Source organism: Siniperca chuatsi, linkage group LG24 (assembly GCF_020085105.1).
Source record: "Siniperca chuatsi isolate FFG_IHB_CAS linkage group LG24, ASM2008510v1, whole genome shotgun sequence".
NCBI lineage: Eukaryota > Metazoa > Chordata > Actinopteri > Centrarchiformes > Sinipercidae > Siniperca > Siniperca chuatsi.
In genome coordinates, this window is record NC_058065.1 from 1,732,601 (window position 1) to 1,756,001 (window position 23,401).

Below are 23,401 nucleotides of genomic sequence, written 5' to 3' on the forward strand. Positions count from 1 at the left end.
TTAGCATGCTAACACGCTGAACTAAGATGATGAACCTGCTAAACATCGGCGTGTTAGCATGCTGGTGTTAGCATTTAGCTCAGCCTCACAGAGCTGTAGACTCTTGTTGATAATACACACTTCCTTCAGTTTGACTTGCGATGGAGTATGTTTACATTGTGGCGTTGCTACGTAAAGTAAATGAAATACTTCTTGACCAGCGACGACCAGGAGGAAAACGCCGTTTCAGTTCGGTTTATTTTCACAGCGATGAAAACAAAGTGACAACAACAACATGGGAATAAAACACACCTCCTGCAACATGTTCGCTCACCTTCGTCTTCTCTAATCTGAACTCGCTGATCGCTCTGTGCTCCCTCAGCTTTTTGGTCTTTAATTTAAAATCAGAACTAAACACAAAAATTAAAGCTGCTCGTTACAGTTAAAACAAACTAAGCCTCAGACTGTGTGTGTGTGTGTGTGTTCATATCAGTCCTGTGTGTGTGTCGTCTTTCTCTGCAGGGAGGATCTCTGCGTTCGTGGTTTGACCGCTCACCAGCTTCCTGAAAACACACACACACACACACACACACTGTAAATCAGCACAATGATTCACTTTGCAGCTGTTAATGTGTGTGTCACGTAATTTATTTTCTTTCTTGTAAAGATATTAAACAAACCGTAGTTGATTATTTACTTGAAAGAAGAAGAAGAATAAACTTCCTGAATATGTGACTTTCTGGTTCAAAGTGTTAAAACACTCGTTATGATTTTCAAGTTGCAACGTGACTGAACAGCTCGATCAGTGTGTTCTTGCAAAACCGTTCTGAATCTGAAGGTTCAGGCCTGCAGTGGTTTGTGCGAAGCCGAAGCGTACTGCACTTTACTTAACTTTACTTTGCTGTTGTAAAGAAACAGAAGGGCGTTGTGGTTAAAGGTCGTAAGACCTACCTGTGGTAACTTTTAGAAAAAGGTAGAAACGTGAGGGGCAGAGTTGTTAGAGCGTCGCGTTTTTCTTCTTCAAAATGCAAATGACTTCTAAATAAAAGTAATTCACAGGAGACAGAGTTGCACCCAGAAGAAAGACCGAAAAGCTCTGAGAAACGTGTCAGTTGTTGAAATATTTAACGTTTCATTTGGTTGCTTCATCCTCCTTAAATATTCTGTGTGGTTGGGGTTTTAGTCGCGCTTAAGTGAGTGATCGCACTTTTAAGGACAACAGCCAGAAGAGATTCTGCGATTACTCAGAAAAGATCCTGCGGCTCAAAGTGTTTGTAAATCAGAAGTTCAAACCGAGCTGAGTCTGTATTTTGCAACCCAACATCAAAGATAAAGACTGAGGAATGGCGCTCTAAGTCACACAAAATCCTGCATGAGATTTGTTGTAGGTTTGAATCTGAGCAAGTCGGTGAACGCCCAGAAGAAAGACTGAAATCTTTGATAAGATATGATAGATGGATGTTTTCCTATAAGCTAAGATTTGGAGTTCCAAACTAGGTTAGAGAAAAAGTCTGAAGAGGTCAAAACTCCAGCAACACTTGAAGTATAAAGGACGACCGACGCTTGTCGGCTTGTGGCCTCCATCAGGGACATCCAAGTCTGGGCCTGGATTCAATCCTCAGCTCACTCCTTGAATTTTGAAGGCCGGCGTCCAGAGGAAAGAGTGACAAGCTAAAAACAATAAAGCTTCACGAGTCTCTTCCCAAGTGGCTCGAAGTCTCAGAAGACTTTTCAGGAGTTTTTGAGGTTGCGGGTTCGATGTTCTGTAATTTCTTCATTCCCAGAAATGATGTCACCAAAGCTTTGGCACTGACCAGGACAGTTTTTAATGTTAAAAGCAAGTAAGAAAGGAAGCGACTGAGGAGGAAGTGTTGCGCTTCACTGACGGTAGCTTTACGTTGATCGGAAACAAGAAAGTAGAAGCAACCGGAGTTAATGAGTGTATGAAAACAGCATTGGTGTTAGTAAGTGTTTAAGCAGAGTGGTGAGTACCACGTGACTCTGTTGCTGGGGAAATGTACATTATGCTGACTTTAACAGGTAAACAGGGAGGTTTCTTACTAAAATATAATGCAATATACTTATAAAACAGGGGGAATTACAAACAATTATATATCTCTTATATAAGCCTGTTCAGTTGTTGCTGTTCAATAAATAAAGGTCAATAAAGTTCACAGTTTGTGTGTTTTTTTTTTCTCACCGTGTCCTCCAGAGGGCGCCCATGCTGGGTGGGCGGGGCCGAGGCTGCCTGTCACAGTCCTCCACCGAATCAGGAAGTGGGACGCCGCTGGTCTCCGGCAGCAGCAGGCACAGACCGCAGCCTATGATTGGTCCACTGCTGTACACAACCATGGCAGCCAATGAGATCGCTCCATTTGGGTTGTGGGGGACGAGGGAGTTGACCAGAGAACCGAGCCGGAAACACAAGTTGACCAGGGACACACACCGCTGTCTGGATTAATATGACATGGTTAACATTATATATACTGCGCCAAAGGTATCGATATACCGCGTGTGCTAGTTTGTACCTGACCACAGTGGGGAACAGCTCAATGCTGTACAGTATGGAGATGAAGATGGCAGCCAGGATGCAGAGTTTCCCCAGCAGAGCCAGACTCATCACCAACACAGGCTCACCTGCACACATGATGAGTGTTACCTGATTACAGATCAATAACAGGATCCTTTTTGTTTCTTAGAGACGGGTCAGTCCAGAGCTTCGTGGGCAGACAGAACACCCATTACTTGGAGTGGATTAATGTGCTAACGCTAATTTTATAATCATGTTTATAAGCGTTAGACTAAGGTATGAGTAAAAAAAAAAAGCATCCAACTTTATGCTGACGATTCGCTACTGTACTTCTAAAACCTGCTGCTGTAGTTCGACTCTTGGGACACAGAATTAATTCAAATAAAAATACAGAAATCACACCTTTCTTTTTTGGACAAGGTAAGAAATCATTTTTTATCATTTTCAGATCTCGAGAAAAGTAGTGTTTTTTTAAAATCACTTCTAAAAACGCACTTTATTGTCTCTTACGTTCCATTTCCCAGTCTAGTAGTCTCATCATTATTTATTGTAAAGACGTTTGTAACTTTGCGCTATATAAACAAAGTTATTATCAACCCGTTTTATTAAAATGTTTAAAAACATTAACATTAAGTTAATAATTTAGCATGTTAATGTTATATTAAAATAAACATTAGCAAGTGTTTTTCGAAATGCTAATGTTTAGAAATATTTAAAACCATTAGCCTGTGGTTAATGTTATTAGCAGTTAGCTTAGTTAGCAGTTAACTAGTAGTAAACTAGCTAGTACAGTACAACAACGCTATGTAATATGCAGCATTATTACACAGAACCACAGGTATTTCACCGTTGTATCTGGACAGCAGTAACGACAGGAAGCAGGCCGCTCCGCTCAGGAACAGAGCGAGCATGCTGATTGGCCGGCGTCCCAGGCGAGCCAATGGGACGAGCAGGCAGGGAGCCTCTGATAGGCCGGAGAAGAACTGGGCAGAGTAGACGCCAACGCCAAACGAGCCGATGTTCATACAGATGCCGAAGTACGTCAGCGCTGACGCTGCACTGCAGGATGGGAAGACAAAAACACAGGTTTTACATCTCATCTGGTTTCACCTTGAGTCGTCTCGGCCCTTTTATCTTAACCAACGCTTTATTTTATGGGTCTCGTGGTTTCTGACAAGTTTCCTAGAAATGAAGTGATAATTAACTGTGAATTCTTAGGAAGGTTCCTGGAGAGGAGAGGCAGTGTTGGATTGGTCAGCTGAACATATAATATACATTACCTGGGTTTAAGTGCTTTTCCAGTCAATAAGGTTATAATTCCTATGTAGTTAGTACCAAATTACAGTTATTTCCAGGATATTCCCCTGAAAAAAAGGACCTGTAAAAGAAAATTACCTTGTCATGTCTCATGTCACATCTCATCTTCATCAGTTTAATTTTAGAAACACATGATGTTTTTTGCACCAAAGTATAAATGTTTAAAGGACCATACGAGTTGCACTTGTCTATCAGTGAAGTGTGGTTTAGAGTATCAGCTGTGGTTATTACACGACAAAGATCTCCGGCTGATATAACAATATTACTGTGTGTGTGTGTGTGTGTGTGTTGCATAAGACTGTCACCCTTTGGTCCTTTTAAGTGTCCAAACACTAACTTACTCTAAATCTACAATCTCCTGTTTTATTTCTCTTTTATCTTGTGCTGCCTGCTGGTTTTTAATTCACTTTTAGTAACTATACAGGCCACTGTTATGAAAGTCATTGCGAAAGATTTACTCATTTTATTCTCTAAATATACCAACTTCATTCTTTTTCTCTATATATTATAACTTTATTCTGAAAATCTCTTCTAATCGCCTCTAATCTTATTTACGTATCTGTTAAAACGCGCTACAGTTTGTTTGCGTGGTACCTCAGGTAGCTCATGATAAACAGCCGCAGCAGGACGGTCGGGTGTCTCAGGTGGATGATGTCACTGGGGGCGTGGCCTTCAGGAGGCTGCTCCTTCTGAGCCTCGGTGGCTTTCTGCAAGTCAGACCAGTCCGAGTCCAACAGCTACACACACACACACACACACACTGTTAACTCTGACAGTCTGGATATTTTAAGACAAAGGTCGATGACTGGAGATTACTTTTATACAAGTTAAAGTAAAAGTCTGGAGATATTTTATATTTTTCTTCCTGTCTGCGGCTCTCGGCTGCGAGCCCATTGGCTCCTGCTGCAAATCTTTAAAAACACCTCGCAGATATTTAGTTTAAAAAGGCTCAGTTCCTCAAACAGCTGCTCGCTGTAGTTTTTATCAGACAAACAGCAGGAAACAGAGCATCTGTTGGGGACTATTTCCAGCGGCGGATGAATCCACATGTGGTGCTGTAGTGAGTGTTTGGGGCAGCAGGACGGTGTGTGTGGGGCGGAGGCAGAATAAACTACAGTGTGTGTGTTCGTGGTGATGGAGGAACGTGTCGCCCGGTGCAGCAGAGCGGCTCGCTGATGTGTTTTAATAGTTTCTGGACGACGATGGAGGCTGTGATGCACACACAACACTTCTATAAAAATATATAATATCACCAGACTTAAGCTTAAGTGTTTGCGTGTGTTCACCAGGTCCAGACACTGTTTATCCGCCGGGCTGTTGCTACGGTAACGGTCCAGAACATCCGTCCTCCTTTTTAACAGCAGCCAGCGAGGAGACTCAGGGATCGAGCTTGAAAAAAAGACAGAAAAACACCTCGAAGCTGTTAACTAGCTCAGATCGTTTTCAGAAACTACGCAGGCGCGTGCACCTACAGGTAGAGCGGCAGACAGACGAGCTGAGGCAGAGCCAGCGACAGGTGCAGGTGTCTCCAGGTGGGGCTGAGCCAGGCCAGCGGAGCTCCACCCATCGTCCCCAGGCTGAAGCAGAACGGCAGGAAGGCCGGCGGCCAGAGCCGAGCGGCGGGGGGGGTCCACTCCACCGCTGCAACACAAACACAAACACTTTTAAACCGCGAGTTTTCATTGATGAAGCCAAAGCTGACGTGTCTTAAAGGGCCGGTTTACCCAAATTCTCCGCACATGGAAACCAAACCTGCCTGCGTGGACAGAAACCACGAGCACCTGAGTTTAAAAAAATCTGATGCGGAAATATCAGCTGTTTCTACGTGACTTCAAACACTTCTTGTTCCTTATCGTCCGACATACACACCGACGGCAATGTATCTGTGACATGACGAAACTGTCCTGAACTGATCCTTTAAGTCACCGACTGCAGCACCAAGAAAACTCTGACCACACTGAAGTGAACACAGGTGCACGATCAATCTGAAAACACCGTTTTGCTACGGTTTCCGGGTCAAATGACACGTTTCCTCAAAACGCAGCGGGTTTACCAGACGTCTCTGGTGTATATATATATATATATATATATATATATATATATATATAAATCAGATGGCCTTGCAAGGTTAAACCTCTGTTGTATATCTGTCTTTACAGTAATAATAATAATAATATCCGTAAAGTTCCATGTAGCTAACTCTGGTCAGGTGATCTGTGGATCGCAGGTGTAAGGGGGCGTGGCCTGGAGAACAAAGGAGAGAGAACTGTTCGGGGTGGGGAAGGCAGAGGGAAAAGGTGTTTGGCTCTTTGTTACGGTCGTGCCTCGTCCGCGTGAAGTGAAAAGGAAGCCAGTGAGATCTGAATCCGCAGCTCCACCTGCGGTGAGTTCGATTCTTTTGGGGGAATTTTGCATTGCTGTTCCTGAAGGGAGGACGTATATTCAGTTTTTGGACATTTGGGTTGGACTACGCGAGATCTATAAGGAAGGCCTTGTGAACTTATTCGGGGGGGGGTTGGTGTCTTAATGAACGGTGTGAAGCATTCATTGTAACGAGGCTTAAAACTTGAGCTGAGTGTTTTAACACAGAGTAAGATATCTCTAACGACTACTGGTCAAACTGCCACGAAACCTTCTGACCGCTATAAGTCTGGACCTGATCCCTCCCCCCCATAATTAAGAGACCCAATCTGAATAAACCTGAGGATAACACAACCTGATCCGAGATGCAGTGGACCTGAACAGACCCCGACAGAGAGAGAACCGCAACACTGGCAGCAGCCATTTCTCCTGCACTTCAAAAAAAGACTTGTTCTCGTCCTGTGATCGCGATGATAGTCAGCGCATGAAGAGAGAGTCCACTCGGGGGTTAAAACACACAGACCTGAGACCTGCACCAATACTACAGGACCCAGCCAAACCTGATTAGACTCAATGTGCAGCTGCTCATTCGTAATGTCGGCTGTAATACGTGTTTGTAGTATTTGTTTTGTTATGTATGTGGAACAGTGTGCGCCTTGGGACGCAAGACAAATTTCGAAATCAATCTATATAATTTGGACCTGGCCCGACTGGGGTCCTGGATCAGGAACCCTGGTCTTTCCTCTAGCGCCACCCTCAGGACAAACTACTGTTAAAGGTCTAAAATCCTCAGGTTGTCCTTTCCTTAAATATTGTGGACTGTAATGAACCTGCCGCCCCCAAAGAGCCGTTCAGCCTTTCCCCAAATGTGTCCCCCAACCAGGGCTCGGCGGCGGTCAGAAAGCTGCTGGAAGCTGTCTCGCTTCATTAGCACTCAGCCCGGTCAGCGTGACTTTATCTGGGACACGTGCTCTTCGTCAGCCACGTGCGCAAGCGCGTCCCACCGTGGTCGGATAAAACTCACCCGACAACCGGTCACCCACAACGCTCTGAGGCCAGTTTGGGAACAAGGGAAGAAGGGAGGAGGAAGGGGAAAGTCTGTGTTGTTGCTGTTGTTGTTACCCAGGCTGAAGGAGCAGATGTTGATGCAGCAGCAGCAGACGCCCGTCAGGCAGCGAACAGCGAGGAAGAGAAGCGCCTGAGGATGGATGGCGGGCACGAGGCCACACACGGCGTGCACGAACACAAACACCAGCAGCACCGGACGCTTCCCGTACCTGCACAAACAACACCGGCACAGAGTACAGCAGTGTGGAAGCACATTGAAGTGACAGACCGTCGTGTGTGATGAGTGTTTGTGTTATACCGGTCGGATATCGCTCCTCCGAACAGAGACCCCAGCAGCAGGCCGACCATGTAGAGAGTCTGACCGTAGGACAACCAGTCTGTCCAACCACACACTGACTGACGCACACACACAAACACACGGAAATAAATTACTAAAGAACGACCGTTACCCCAAAAAATGTCCGCTGGGCCCCCACTGACCTCACCTCCCGCCCTCTGGTATTTTATTATGCGTACCCGGTCACACAGCAGACAGCTGGTCCCTTGGCAGTACTCCTAAGCTGGATTAATAGTGTTTCTGTGTGTAAAAGACGTTGATTAAACACAACTTTACGTGAGTAAAATATAAACTACAATAATTAAGCTCAAGACCAGGTACTAAAGCAGGACCTCCTAAATTGATATTTTACCTTCCTGGTGCAAATGTGCAACTTGTGCAATTACATGAATTACCAAAACCAACTGACACACAGTGAATCTGGGGCTCTGGGGGCCTCTGGGGGCCTCTGGGGGCCCAGGGTAGTTGCCGCTTTGCCTGCATTGTAATTCAACATTGCTTCAAATCTGGAAAAACTCACACACACACAAAATAAAATACTTATTTACATGTTGTATCTCATAGAAATGTAAAACTGAGACGTTGTGGCTTTTAGCTTTTAAGCTACTGAGCGACTGCATTATTATTTTTTCCCCATATTGATAAATCTGCAGATTATTTTCTCGATTTAATCTTCTTTCAGTCGACTAATTATTTGCGCTCTGTGTCAGTTTAACCCAGCTGACTACAGGATGAATCGGTGGCTAGCTTGTCAGCTAACAACATACATCAGGTGAATCAGAGAGAGATTTTTTTTAGTTTTTTGACTGGAAGCAACTGCTAGCCTAGCTCAATGTTTGTGCTAAGCTAGGCTAACACGTCCTGGACCTATCTCTGTAACTGAATGACAGCCATCTTCTCACCTGACTCTGGGTAAGATGGCTAACAAAACTATTTAGCAAAAATGTTGATTTTAACAATCAGTTGACATTAACAGCTTCAGGTTGTACATTAGCTCTGTACTTTAATCTGGAGAGTGTTGTGTAATGTGTTTTTGACAAGACACCGCTGTTTAAAAGTATCTTACAAATACATAAGGCTAAATTAAAAGCACATAAAGTCGTTCAAATATTACAGGAATATCATGGAAAAACCCCATAAAAGTGATCGTCACTCACATCTCGGTTCCCGCCCTCCGTCCTCCAATCGGCTTCGCGCTCCGAAACTTCCCCGGGCCGTGATTGGTTGCCCGCCGCGCCGGTGCCGTTGCCGTGGCGACAAGAGGCCGCGACGATGGCGTCCGTGAAAATGTCGAGAAAGAAGAGGAAAGAGGTGAAGACGAAGACGAGGGACAGACGCCAGTAGACGGACAGCTGCAGCGGAGACATTACCTCTCTCAGGTCAAGTTTTTTCATTTCTTTTGACTTAATTAATTTTATAGTTTTAGCTTCATACAAAGTTTGTCTTGAGGTGGAAACATTTCAGGAGCTCCCCATTTTGTTCTCAGCAGTCTCAGTCCGTTCAGGTCTTCCTGTGTCTCCGGCTGAACAGCTGCTGGTGGCAACAGGATATCTGTTGACTGCAGAGGCACTTCACATTTAAAGTGAACTTTCATCCACAAGTCCTCCCCCGCCTTCTCCACCTTATAAGGACAGGAAGGAGTGGAGCAGTTTCAGCACAGGGATACAGCGACACCTGCAGGCCGCGTGTGACACACCTGTATTAACAGTGCTGCCCTTTTCCTTGACTTCCAAAAGATGGAGGAAACACAGGTAAAGGAAGGAGGAGGTAGATAAGGAAAGGAAAGGAGGACTGAGGAGTAGGGAAGGAGAGAAGGAAGTGGAAAGGACGACATATGGAGGATTTAAACAGTTTAAAAGTGAATTTATTTGCTAAAATACAGTACATGTGTTAATATAGTCATAGTTGGCTACTTTTATTCTGAAGCCAGGAAGTCAAATCATTAAGAGCAATAAGAATTTAAAGTTCCTACAGTATAAAATATAAGACAGACACAGAGATTATGAATAACTCCGGGTAAACACATATCACAGTTAATCAGATCGGCCAAAAAACAGTTAATTTGAATCTAAAATGGCTTTATGGAGGGATTTTTTAGCTTTTATTCCTGTTTTTAATAAGTATTTCATAGCCATCCACTAATCAGTATATTCCTTTATCCTTATAATTGCGCCATTAATTAAAAAGCAAATGATAAATAACAGCAAAGCCTCGCGCGTTAAACACTTGACTTCATTCATGCTTCTTTATTTGACTAAAAACAGATGTCTTCATGCTCCTGGCTGCCGTCCACATCGTCGACGGATCGCCAAACAGGTCGGGGGGCCCCGAGGCAATGTGGGTCCACGCTCGGGGGCCCGCCATCCCATCATGCCTTGCTGCCGGTGGATCGGCGAACGTCCGGCACCAGCGTGGACGCAGCGGAGAGCGGTGTGGAATAGGCAGAGGCCATGCTCTGCAAGCCGGCCATCAGACAGCGCCAGCCGAAACACAGCGCCTTCCTGACGTTCTGCCAGACAGAACAAAGGGAATAAAAAACAAAGGTGCAGGGCCCCGCCGCGGACTGCTGTCACATTTCTGTTTGTTTACAGGTTAAACAAACAAGATGTTAGTGTGCAACAGCTCTGCACACAGCGCTATATATCTATATATATATATATATATATATATATATATATATATATATATATATATATATATATATATATATATATATATATATATATATATATATAATATTCCCCTAAAAAGAAGCCAGACGTGACGGTGCAAACATTATCATTAAATATCAGATCTCCAGTAATGAGACTAGTTCGTGCTTTAACAATACAGCGTTTCACGCTCTTCTTCTTCTTCTTCGCTGCTTTCTTTATCTGCGTTGATCACATCAGGCTGACTCTGCGTGCTGGGGTCAAAGGTCACTCACTGCTGAGTCAGCGTCGATCGGACAGACTCGGGGATTCAAACCTGTGACGGCAGCTGAGTGCTGTTTGCTGCCGGCTGCACACAGTACATGTACACGTATCAATATGTCTTATGTATTATTATTATTATGTTTAACATTATTTACTTTTTATTTGTAGATTAATTTCAGTTTGTTCTATTAATTTATTTTATTAGTTCTTATTTATATTCTTATTTCAATATTTATATATTGATCACGTTAGTTTTATTGATGAATCAGGCGTTCGTCAGTTTGGACTGAAACCAAAACAAAATGTCTCCCTCGCACCTCTTCAGGTCAAAGGTCACCACTTCTTCTTACCTTCCTGTACTTCTTGTACTTCTTCTTCTTCCTCCTCTTCTTCTCCTCCTTCCTCTTCCTCCTCTCCTCCGGCGTCTCCCCTCTCTCCTCCTCCGCCTCTTCGATCAGAGGTTCGTATTTATCCGGCAGGACGGAGAAAAACACCTCCTTGGAGGTTTTCTGTTGCTTCTTCCCCGCCGAAGGAGCCGCGTCCTCCTCCTCTTCCTGCGCTCCCATCCCTCGTTCCTCCTCGTCTGTCGCACCGTTGCTCCTTTTCTTGTTTTCAGGCAGGAGGACCTTTGGAGTGAGGAGGAGTCAAACTTTATTAGTAGCCTGAAGCTCATTTCAGACACAGGAAACTCTGTGAGCTTTGACATGAAAACGCACTAAAAGCAGGATTAGAAGAAGAATGCGGAGTTAGTTTTTCGTTGCCTGCTTGAAGTTAACTGCAGTTTGTAAAGTTTTACTCACCTCGGCAGCAGAAGTTTGTGTTTCTCTCTCCTCCAGTTTGATTCTCTGCTGTTTGTTTTACAGAATAAACACTGAAACTGAAACCCCCGAGATGCTGAGTCAACATCAGAAACTAGAAAAACATGTCTTGTAGAAAAACGTTCTGACTTTAATGTGTTTTATTTAAAGTAATTGAGTCATAAAATCAGAGGAAGTGAATGGGAGTGAGGCCCGAACTGACTGAGATGTTCAGACTTAAGTACGGAGCTGGAGTCAGCACGTGGTTAGCTTAGCTTAGCATAAAGACTGGAAGCAGGGGGAAACAGCTAGCCCGCCTCTAAAGCGCATTAATTAACATGTTGCATCTTGTTTGTTTAACCTGTAAACAAACAGAAATGTAGCAGCCATGCTAGCAGCTCTGTGAGGCTGCACTTAGCCACAGCGGTGAGCTAAATGCTAACATCAGCATGCTAACGTGCCCACGTTTAGCAGGTTTAGTTTAGTTTAGCGTGTTAGCTAATTAACAGTAAAGCACAGCTGAGGCTGATGGCAGAAATTAAAGTGCTGACCTGATGACGGCGCTAGATGAAAAGTCAGAGGATCATCAAAGACATTAGATTACTCCTCTGGGGAGCATGAACGTCTGTAGCGGATTTCATGACAATTCATCTAAGAGGAGTTGAGATATTTTAGTCGGGGCCGAAGTGGTGGATCAGCCGACGCTGCTAGCACGGCTAAAAACTGCAGTTTGGGGTTTTAGGGGCGAGTTATGTGTTGTTGTTTTTCTTGTCATCACAGTGAGGTTGCCAGGTTTGGTACAACGCAACCCTGTGCTCACAGACCGAACCTGGCAACCAGCACTACAGCTGGAACAGCTGCACAGAAGGTGGGTGGGATACACTGTGGAAACAGGCGTCTTCCCACCAGACTCCATTAAGTTTTCTTTACATTTTAGGGAAATCTGTCAACATGTTTTTTTTTTTTACATTATCCTGCTAAAAATACAAACAGGATTCAGTTTGTAAAAACAGATGACCGTATAATATCAAGTATGCTCTATGGCCAAAAGTATGTGGACGCCACTGTCCTGGTCTGGGGCTTTTTGGGTAGTTTATTCTTGGCCCCTTACTTCCAATAATGGGAAATCACAATGCTTCAGCATATAATGATATTTTAGACAATATTATTCCAAGTTTGTGTTCTTTCCTGTTTCAACATGACAGTGTCCCCGTAAAGCAGCGCCATAAAGAAATGGTTTTCCCAGTTTGGCGTGGAGGAACTTGACCTGGACTCCATCCAGCACCTTTGGGATGAACCGGAGCGCCGACTGTGATCCAGACCAGATCACCAGCGTCAGTGCTGGACCTCACTGATGCTCTGGAGTCTGAATGGGAGCGAACCCCCCGCAGCAGGGGGCGTACTTCTGGCCATGTAGTGTGAGTAATTTGAGAAAATTAAAAAAACAAACCACTAATTTCCCTAAAATGATGACAGCGACTGAAGTTACTGTAAAGAGCCGCAGACGGACAGAAAGCCCGGCGGCGTCTCGTGTTTGCTTTTCTTGTCCGTCTTCTTTTTTTCAAGTTTTTTTTCAAGGTATTAATAAGTGAAACTGTGTCCAGCTCTGAGGCCAGAGGGAGAAACGAGGACAGAGAGGATTAAGAAGAAGGAAAAACAATATCTCAACATACCTGAGCTGGAAACTAAAACTCCAGAGCTGCTCTCTGACCAGAAAACACAGCAAACATGATGCTTTGCAACAAGAAACGGAAATGCTATAAAGACTTTAAGTGGCATTGATTTCATTTCATGTGTTTGTTAACTGATCATAAATGAAAATATACTGTAGGACTGTGTTTACAAACATTACATACATCGGCGTCTATGATTGGACATTCAACCAGGAAGAGGAAAGAAACACACGACTGGATGGAGACAAATGTTTTTCCTTTAATGTTCAGCTCGTCTGAAGATATTTTTCATCGATACAACGACTTGTGACACCAGAGAAGCAGGCTGGAAATAAATAGATAACGTGCGATGATGACGTGAAGCATTTAAGCGTTATTGGAGTGAACCGCCGCGAGGATTTAAACACTAAACGCATCACAGGTTTTGCCGTTTAAGCCTTAACAACGAAATTTACATTAATTTCGTGCGTGTGTGTGTGTCTGCAAGTAGTGTGTGTCTCCAGCAGCTGGCGGTGCGGTGGTTCATGACGCGGCGTGAGATCTTGACGACCTTTGACCCTGAAGAAACACAGAGATGAAAAGGGTTTTTTAAAATCACCAAAATGACAAAAACACATCATAACCTTGATCAATTAACCAGTGACTCGTCAATTATTCAGTTACTGAAATCTCTGGAACAAAAACGCCTCGTAAACCTCAAAATATTGACCTGGGACTCGTTGGTCTCGTCTCGGGACCTGATTTTGGTCTTGTTGGTCTCGTCTCGGGACCTGATTTTGATCTTGTTTGTCTCGTCTCGGGACCTGATTTGGGACTCTCGTCTCGGGACCTGATTTTGGTCTTGTTTGTCTCGTCTCGGGACCTGATTTTGGTCTTGTTGGTCTCGTCTCGGGACCTGATTTTGGTCTTGTTTGTCTCGTCTCGGGACCTGATTTGGGTCTCGTTGGTCTCGTCCTGGGACCCTTTTATAATACTTGTTGGTCTTGATTCAAGACCTGATGCGGGACCTGACTTGTGGCTTGTCGGGCTGAACCCGGGGCTTGCCTTGGGACTCGTTGGTCTCGTCCTGGGACTCGATACGGGACTTAAAACTACGTACAGGAGCGCACAGGTAGAGGTCGATACCTCTGGCCACACAGCGTGAGAAATATCAATCAATACCTGTGACTCAGACTCGGTAACCTGGATCAAAGAAGTCTCCAGATGAGTCAGCTGTTTTCATTTAAAGTGGATCAGACTGATCGACGTCTAAATGACGTTCAAAATAAAGATGAATCGAAACGACACTGATGGAAAATTTAAGTTGACTCACGAGGCCTGACCACACACACACACACACACACACACACACACACTATTTTAAATGTCAAGTCACAGTTTGTTCAGAAACGTGACGGCTCTGACAGGAAGTGTGTGTCCTGTGTGTGTTTCGGAGTGCGTACTTTGCGCGTCAGTGTGTGTGTGGAGTGATAACAAGAATTTGGTTTCAGTGGTTTTTATTCATTCAGCCTTTTAGTTTCATTTGTCTTCACACGGAGGGAAGAAGTTTCTGACCTGAAACGGCGAGCAGCCGACTCTGCTGGAGCTCACAGACACCAACGCATTGTTTCCGTTTGCTTTACGAAAATAAAGACTTGACTTGATCCTGAATCCTTGAACTCGCATTCTTGGGAGTTCAAGGATATATATTTCAGTCCAGTTTTTGGCAAAAAAAAAAAAGTTTTAATTCTAAGCATTTGAGTCTTACAGCTGCCGCCATCTTTGTTTTGCCACCGTGGTTACAGGTGTCGCTTTTTAGTGCGACGTCAACGTAGTGATGCTTCTTTAATGAGCGTCCAGAGGGAGATTTAGATGTTTGACTGTCGACATTAATCCTGGAACTGAACCTGACGACGACAGGAAAGATGGCCGACTGAAAGTAACGTTAACGTCACGTCCGCAGCACCTGATGAAGTTACGTCAGTTACGTTTGTCTCAGCTGTTTGTTGCTGCTTCCTGTCGAACTCTCAGCGGACTGCAGATTAATTCAGTCTATGAATAATCAGATAACATTACTGACGGAGACAGAACGTTACAGAATGGAAGAGGCTTCTTGTTAACGGCAACAGGTCAAACAGATAAATCCACCTCTGAACAAGAGATATTATTGGCTGCTGCAGGAAACTGTTGGACCAATCAGGAGCTACAGCGTGCGATTCTGCAGCTCATTCAATAAAACTTTGCATTAAAACAGTAATTCGTTCATTTGTCCATCTTTCACGTTATCGTTTAGTTTTTATAGTAATAAAAAAAGTCATAGTTCTAGTTTTTGAAAAAAAATGGTCGCCAACGAACATTTCGTCATCATAGTTTTCGTTGACGAAATGAGCACCGGTTCGAACTCTGCGAGCAGAACTCAGGAGTCATAACTCTTAAGCTGCCGAGATGACATTATGCATTATTTTAATTAATTAACCACATTTTTCACAATACAAACGGTGAATCTCTCCCCTAAACAAACCCTCGACCTAACAGAGGACAGTAGCCCACTCAAAGCCTCGATAGACACCAACAGCCTCTTACGTTTGTGTCGGGCAGCGTGACGGTCAGCCCAGCCGGGGTCCTCGTGCTCAGACTCAGCTGCTTCTTCCACAGATAATAAAACTCCACGCACTGAGACAGGGACTTCGTCCGAACCTGAACGCACACAGCGACAAATTACACACCACACAAAGCGAAGCACGCGGCGCCGACGTTCGGACGGAAGTTGAAACTCACGGCTTTCTGGATTCTGCTGAAGTCTTTGTGGTGGAGCTGCAGCGATTTAACCAGCAACCTCCGCTCCTCTGCGCTCCAGCTGACGCCTACAAGATATATTTAATACAAAATACATTAGTACACTCTTACTTGTGTCTGTGTATCATGAAACACACACACACACACACACGTGTTGCTGGGATAAAATAGCAGATATACCTGGATGCGGCTGAGCGGCGCGGCTGCTGGTGGAGGTTTCCGGAGATGACAGCAGCTTCTCCACCGTCAGCTGGAGGACAAAAACACAAACTGACCTTCGCGTTTTGATTTGGAGAAGTAAAAGCAAACGGGAAGCTCAGACGCTCTACGGACAGAAACAGAAAGCTTATGTCACATCAGCTTTTGAGAATGCTATCCCGAGCTAACGGGCTAATCTGCTCGTCGCGTGGTGACAAACAGATTCGCAACGCTGGATTTAACGCCGATTCTCAAAGGAGCAGTTAAACGTTTTGGGAAATACTCCCTGTTTTTCTGAGAGTGATGCCGTATGTTCAGATGGACATCAGTGTGGAGTCAGGAAGTGTTTAGCCTAGCTTAGCATAAAGACTGGAAGCAGAGGGAAACAGCTAGCCTGGCTCTGTGTAGTCTGTCAGGTGTGCTGGATTAGATTTGTTACCTTTAGTTAATTGGTAAATAGAGATCTGAATGTGGATCATCACAAAATGGCTGATTAAACACGCAAACACTCCAGTGAGATTTTACCAGGAAGTCTCCTCTGCACTCCAATAGGACGCGGAGGGCCGACTCTGGGCTGGCTCCGCCCCCTGGCACCACGCTGCAGCGAGCCATCGCCAACAGAGCTTCAACTGGGCGAACAATGTGTCAATCAATAAATCATCCAGTGATGGTCATGATTATATCAATGAGAACATTTGTGCGTGTGCGTCTACCTCTCTGCTGATTGATGGGACGCCCCAGCTCGTCCCACGGCGCCCACAGCAGCAGTGCATTGTGGGAGTCGGAGTGGGCATATTTTCGGCCCCGCAGAGGTGGGATGTCAGCCTGGAAGCCCCGCCCCACATTGATCCGCCTGTGATTGACAGCTCAGTGTGAACAGGTGATAAGACTGTGACATCACTGCGAAAAAATCAGCATGATTTGTTAAAATTTTACGTAAAATTTTACGTACGGCTCATTGATTCCTGTCGTTAGTGTTCCAGGAGGAGGAGAGGCTGTCTCCACGGCAACGAGATCACCGAGTCCATCTGCCAATCAGAGACACACAAATTTTAACATCACGTCCCGGCTGTTATCCAATCAGCAGACGGAACTGTTTAACTGTTTAATTAAAGTCGCATATTGCTCAGTTCACGTGAATATAAAATGGTGTGGAGGCTAAAACGTTTAACGGGAATAATTATTGAAAACTTTAGAGCCAATTCTGGATCTTTTAGGCCGAAAAAACCCAAAGCGATAACGATATATATCAATCGCTGATCGTTTTTCTTAACAGAAACCCATAAACACAAATGTTTTCTTATTTTTTATCTTTAAATTTGTTCATAAAAACTGAATATGAGAAATGTATTGAAAACATCGACGGATCCAAGTTCCTAATTTGTTCCTAGTTCATGTCTAAAGTTTCATGAATGAGGCCCACGGTTTCTAAATTACCCCGAACATTTCTGTTATTTCCGTACTGACATTTCATTTTAGTAAGAAATAATAAAATGATTGACGAGGTTTGCATTTAAATGGTACAGCTATTAAAAACTCCTGCTCGCCAGAGGATGAGCCCTTTAGATTTTAATAAACTTATGATCGTTCCTCTAGCGCCGTCCTCAGGACGAACTTTAAATGTTTATCTCCACTTCCGGTGAGACTAAATGGTCAGTAAGTTCACAACCTTTGCGTTCGTACAAACACTGCAGCCTCTAGGTGGCGCTCGCAGGTTTGTTTTGATGATGCGTTGACTTACTGTGTGTGGCGTGAAGCTGCACAGTCTGCACCCTCTGCTGCCTCCCGGTGGCGAGGGAGCAGTACAACCCAGGCCCCGCCCTGAGGGGACACAGCATGGGCGGGGGGGTGTAATGTACACCGCTGTCACCCCCGACAACCACAGCTTCCTCATCATCACGTCCACCGCTTGCTGCGCCGTCGCCCCTAGCAACCCCTTCCTCTTCCTCTTGGCGTAGCAGGCTGCGGTAGAGCGCAGCGCCTCCGGTGGCTGGAGAGAGACGACTGCTTCTCCTCTGTCCCCCCTTGCACGCCTTGGTCGTGCCTCTGGATTGGACGGGCACGGAGACGGGCATCACCATGGAGACCGGCGGGGAGGAGCGCTCACCCTGCAGAACAAAAAGACATTGAACAGACGCTCGCGGTCACCTTGCACTGTTACCACAAGGGGCAGACTTTGGCCGCTCAGCTGGTCCCCTCAAGGTAAACCACTAAATCTTATGGTTAAGGCTAACTGGTTTCTGGCATGTTATGTTGTCAAGTCTCTAGGGAATCATCGTAAGTCGGTTCAATGGCCTCCAAAGCGACAAAACAAGGGTTTTTTGTGTGTGTGTGTGGACCTTTTTCAGCCACGCAGCTGATCTGGAGCCGCTGTGCGAGCGCATGTGTCCGTTCAACGCCGGCAGACTCCTGAAGTCCCGGTTGCACACCGTACACAGCAGCCTAGAACGCACCAAAGCGAAATGTTGAGCGTATAAAACACGTTACCGTTTGTAACGCCGAACACGCTGAGCCTTCATTCAGGTTACCTGCTGTCGAGAGTCTCGGTGCTGTTCTCAGGTTGCGGCCGTTTAATCTGAAAATGGACAGAAAAGATTTAAATTAAGGAAAAATAAAACTTAAGAATAAATACTGATAGTACAATGTAATGTTTTGTTTGCTGAAACATTTAATTTGGTACTTATTTACTTATTTATGCACTTACTTACTGTACGGACCTACTTCTTCATGTGTTCCCTCACGTTTTTACTTATTTACTCATTTTCAAATTAACATGATTACAATTAGGATTACAACTGCTAAAAAACTAACTGCTAATAACTTTGTGTATGTTTTGTATATCAAACACACCCAGGTCCAGTTCGGTTCACTATCTCCTCCTCTTCTTACTCCTCCTCGTCCTCTTCTTCTTCCTCCTCCGCACTCCTCTCTCCAGCTCAGCCCAGCAAGGAGGCCCGGAGGCTGGGCAGCGCCGCTGACGTCCCGGCCTCTTCCCTGTGGAGAGAAACGGCTCTCCGAGATCCCAGCGGCGTCGAGGAGGCCCGTCTGGTCCTGGTTCAGCTCACTTTGGCTCTGGAGGAGGTGTCGGCTTGTCTGATGCGGGTGGTGCTGACCGGGGTCAGAGATCATAGGGTAGCCGTCAGACTCGTGTAGACAGCAGCTGAGGGTTTTATTTCTGTTCAGCTGTCTGGATGCTTGTGCGTGAAAATCCGGTCTCTCTTCCCTGGGATGCATTTGAGGGCCGGGGCTGGAGATAGTTGGGGTTTGTGGGTAATGAGGACTCGGACCAGGGGTGGTGGGGCTACAGAATGGCTGGGGGGCGTTGTTGTCATGGCAGCTGTCGTGGAAAAACTGGGTGCTGGAGTAGTCTTCAGCAGATGATGAGCTGAACTCCACAGAGCTCCATCTCCCCAGGGCGACTTCTCCAGACATGGAGCCCAGAGGAGAGCCCTGCAGCTGGGACAGAGTTGGCCCCAGAGGCCTCCAGGTGTTCTGAACTGGACCAGGCCTGTCACCCTGTTCGTACACGCCACTGTCAAGGAGTGTGTGAGTGTTACAGGGCAGTCTGTATGTGTTCTCCAGTTCATCTCTGTGGTCAGTCACATCATTACTGAACTGGTTCTGGAGATGGGGATCCAGGTGGGCTGTGGTCTGGTTCTGTTTCAGATCAGATACAGACAGATAATAATGTTGGGACCATAATCAGCGGCATTTCTGGTTTGGTTTTTTGATGGAATAGAAAAGACGACTATCTTACCTGGTAGGAGTAACTGTAGCTCTTGAGCAGGTAGGAAAGTTCAGAAGCTGGTTCAGATCTGCTCCAATTTGGATTATCTAAACCTGGATCATGATTTTGGTTGTAGAGGTGGTGCTGGGGCGGGGAGAGGAGGTGGGGGGAGTTTACCTGGGGGTGAGGGTCATAATGAGGAGAGTTTACCTGGGGGTGAGGGGCGTGATAAGGGGAGGTTACCTGGGGTTGAGGGGAGGTTACCTGGGGGTGAGGGGCGTAATGAGGGGAGGTTACCTGTAGGTGAGGGGCGTGATGAGGGGAGGTTACCTGGGGATGAGGGGAGGTTACCTGGAGGTGAGGGGCATGAGGAGGTTACCTGGAGGTGAGGGGGGGATGAGGAGGTTACCTGGGGGTGAGGGGAGGTTACCTGGAGGTGAGGGGCGTGATGAGGGGAGGTTACCTGGAGGTGAGGGGCGTGATGAGGGGAGGTTAATGAGGGGCGGGGAGGTTACCTGGGGATGAGGGGAGGTTACCTGGGGGTGAAGGGCGTAATGAGGGGAGGTTACCTGGGGATGAGGGGAGGTTAACTGGGGGTGAGGGGAGGTTACCTGGGGGTGAAGGGCGAATGAGGGGAGGTTACCTGGGGATGAGGGGAGGTTACCTGGGGGTGAGGGGAGGTTACCTGGGGTGAGGGGCGAATGAGGGGAGGTTACTTGGGGGTGAGGGTGAATGAGGGGAGGTTACTTGGTGGTGAGTGGAGGTTACTTGGGGGTGAGGGGCGTGATGAAGGGAGGTTACCTGGGGGTGAGGGGAGGTTACCTGGGGGTGAGGGGCGTGATGAGGGGAGGTTACTTGGTGGTGAGTGGAGGTTACCTGGGGGTGAGGGGCGTGATGAGGGGAGGTTACCTGGGGGTGAGTGGAGGTTACCTGGGGGTGAGGGGCATGATAAGGGGAGGTTACCTGGGGGTGAGGGGAGGTTACCTGGGGTGAGGGGCGTGATGAAGGGAGGTTACCTGGGGGTGAGGGGAGGTTACCTGGGGGTGAGGGGCGTGATGAGGGGAGGTTACTTGGTGGTGAGTGGAGGTTACCTGGGGGTGAAGGGCGTGATGAGGGAGGTTACCTGGGGTGAGGGGAGGTTACCTGGGGGTGAGGGGCGTGATGAGGGGAGGTTACCTGGAGATGAGGGGAGGTTACCTGGGAGTGAGGGGAGTGATGAGTGGAGGTTACCTGGGGGTGAGGGGCGTGATAAGGGGAGGTTACCTGGGGGTGAGGGGAGTGATGAGGGGAGGTTACCTGGAGATGAGGGGAGGTTACCTGGGAGTGAGGGGAGTGATGAGGGGAGGTTACCTGGGGTGAGGGGCGTGGTGAGGGGAGGTTACCTGGGAAAGACGAAAGTGAGCGGAGGTAACATGTGGGAGGTGAGGGGAGGTCACTTGAGGCTGGAGGTGAGGGGAGGTTACCTGGAGCTGACACAGGTGAGGGGAGGTTACCTGAGGAGGAGGAAATGCATACATAAGTAAATAAAGTTCTCAAATAAGTGTGAAAATAAGTAATTAAGTAAAAGTGCGTAAATAGGTAAGTTAGTACGTTAGTAAGTGAAAGAAGTGATTAGAAACGTAAAGGTGTGAATAGGTTAAATAATTAAGTACGTGCATAAATACGTAAATAAATAACTGAGTGAGTAAACCTTGGCATGAGGGTTTCCATGGCTCCTGGGTGACGAGGGGGAGGAGAGGGGAGGAGGCGAAGAGATGAAAGGAGATGACTGGGACAGAGGCGAGTGATGAATGATGGGAGGAGGAGGAGGAGGAGGAGACGAGGAAGATGGCCACAAGTCAGACATGACGTCACGCGCGCACACACCTGCTAACACCGAGTGCGCGTGTGTTCGTGCGCATGATTGCGTGCGCGCGCGGCAGCTTGCGTGTTATCTGGAAGGCGTCTTCGTGCGAATCTGACGATCTGCAGAACGACAGAGAGGAAGAGGTTCACTGACAGCGAGCGAATCACAGCTGGAAGCCCGCTGGACGACATCTTACAGGAAACTGCAACCTAGAAAGCATTTCCTTGGCTTCCATGTTTGACTTTTTACCTGTGAATTTGTCTGGATGTTGCTGTGTTTCAGCTGGTGTCTCTGGGTTGCAGCGTTCAACTTAACATAGAAACGGGTGTCTTTTATTAGCGACTGCATACAAACCACAGAGCAGCTGTACATCTCTGTATGACTAAGTGTGAACGTGTGATAACAGGACACTTATAAGAACTTACACCCTCAGACGATTGAAACGCAACTTTTCTTAAAGTCACTTTGCTGAGTTTTAGACTTAACTTCACATTCAAATCTAAATATATTATATCGCACAGTGTATTCTCTTTTTATCCCAGTTATTTTCAGAAATAGTTAACAAGCAGATAAAAACTTCACTGATATTTTCAGATTTTTAGAGGAAACAAATAGGATTATTTTATATATATATATATATATATATATATATATTGATATAAAACAATGGTAGATTTTTGTAATTTACTCTTTAACCTGTCTGTAACATAGTCATCACTTAAACCATAAAACTTGTAGTAACTTGTATAATAACACAACTTGTATAATAACAGTGTATGTAAAGGATATATGGCGTCGTAGCTGGTGAATAAAAGCACAAACAGTGAATTAAAGTAACAGCACTAATCTAACATTTAGTTTGAAATCAAATCTAAAATAAGTCCTCACCTGAAACATCGACTCCGACCGACTGACTCTGTGTGTGTGTGTGTGTGTGTGTGTGTGTGTGTTGTCAGGATGTGGTCACATGTTCTTCCTCTCTCTGGTCGACTCTTCAGGCTCTCTGCTTCTTCCTCGTGATGATGATTTCCGAGGCCGGTGAGACAGAAGCTCAAACAAAGAAATAGAAATGAAAATGTAAAACAATTACAATCCAAAAATGAGTTTAAATTAAATACAAACACAATCATCTAAATAAACTGTTAATTGTGACATAATATTGTTGTTTTTTTAAAATCAGTAAGGCTGTTTTTTTAAGAATTAAAACAAAGTTAGCATGAGTGTGTATTTTATAATCACCTGATCATCCAAAACTTAACATAAAACTGATTTTTTTAACTTTTTTGTGTTTTGTTGCCTTCAGTCGGAAAATCCTGAATTTATGAATTTATAAATTGCAAAGATGTTAAGATCTATAAGATTTTACAAATTAATGGCGCCTGACTGAAGTCTGAAGTCCTTTAATGTAAATTAAATACCAATCATATTTGTATTTATATTTTTTTATACACGTGTGTTTTATTCTAAAGTTTTATTTATTTATATAAGTTTTGTCTTTTGTTTTCTACCCAGACATATAACACATCTCTGATATGCCAATAAAACGGTCACTGTCCCGCCTGATTGTTTGCGAATTAATTGTTCGATAAAGCAAATTTTCCGTGCGGTCGGAACCTTTGTCAGGCGTCGCGGCACAGCACGGCGCCTTAACTGTGTGGGACCGAGGTCGGAGCCAAGAGTCAAGCTACACACACTCATACCGGAAATATGTCAGTTTCAAGCGATATTACCTTTCAGAATAAAAGGGAAGAACAATAATAATAATATAAAATAGATATAATACACAATTAAAAAATACACAAAATAATATTTTTTTATTTAGACATATATTTAAAAATGTTCCATCTTGTATTGAATAGTATATATATATATATATAT

General features: G+C 45.3%; 3 protein-coding genes across 6 annotated transcripts; all 3 read right to left on the reverse strand.

The window, feature by feature from the left end:
* Positions 1–219: 219 nt before the first annotated feature.
* LOC122871941 (solute carrier family 22 member 13) lies at positions 220–9,162 on the reverse strand. Of its 4 annotated transcripts, none has more exons than XM_044187570.1 (11): positions 8,750–9,153; positions 7,772–7,832; positions 7,554–7,647; positions 7,310–7,464; positions 5,299–5,467; positions 5,113–5,215; positions 4,421–4,563; positions 3,357–3,568; positions 2,508–2,616; positions 2,180–2,431; positions 220–542 (listed from the first exon to the last, which is right to left on the reverse strand). In XM_044187570.1, exons 3-11 carry the CDS (start codon positions 7,601–7,603, stop codon positions 464–466), a joined length of 1,272 nt encoding a protein of 423 aa, XP_044043505.1. In that variant the 5' UTR covers positions 7,604–7,647; positions 7,772–7,832; positions 8,750–9,153; the 3' UTR covers positions 220–463. The 4 variants fall into 4 exon arrangements, with proteins under 4 accessions (XP_044043505.1, XP_044043504.1, XP_044043502.1 ...); XM_044187569.1 differs by having other exon boundaries at positions 7,554–7,651; XM_044187567.1 differs by lacking the exon at positions 7,772–7,832 and having other exon boundaries at positions 7,554–7,651; positions 8,750–9,162.
* Positions 9,163–9,434: 272 nt separating this feature from the next.
* On the reverse strand, positions 9,435–11,359 carry lg24h1orf115 (linkage group 24 C1orf115 homolog). The gene is made up of 3 exons (XM_044187657.1): positions 11,308–11,359; positions 10,858–11,133; positions 9,435–10,101 (listed from the first exon to the last, which is right to left on the reverse strand). Exons 2-3 carry the CDS (start codon positions 11,071–11,073, stop codon positions 9,961–9,963), a joined length of 357 nt encoding a protein of 118 aa, XP_044043592.1. The 5' UTR covers positions 11,074–11,133; positions 11,308–11,359; the 3' UTR covers positions 9,435–9,960.
* A 1,857-nt stretch (positions 11,360–13,216) lies between these two features.
* On the reverse strand, positions 13,217–23,305 carry LOC122871915 (mitotic deacetylase-associated SANT domain protein-like). The gene is made up of 16 exons (XM_044187521.1): positions 22,412–23,305; positions 21,773–21,832; positions 21,368–21,642; positions 21,060–21,170; positions 19,708–19,854; positions 18,801–19,607; positions 18,479–18,525; positions 18,290–18,392; positions 17,692–18,058; positions 16,903–16,978; positions 16,664–16,803; positions 16,476–16,579; positions 15,933–16,002; positions 15,735–15,820; positions 15,540–15,653; positions 13,217–13,535 (listed from the first exon to the last, which is right to left on the reverse strand). Exons 3-16 carry the CDS (start codon positions 21,521–21,523, stop codon positions 13,500–13,502), a joined length of 2,364 nt encoding a protein of 787 aa, XP_044043456.1. The 5' UTR covers positions 21,524–21,642; positions 21,773–21,832; positions 22,412–23,305; the 3' UTR covers positions 13,217–13,499.
* Between the last annotated feature and the right edge of the window lie 96 nt (positions 23,306–23,401).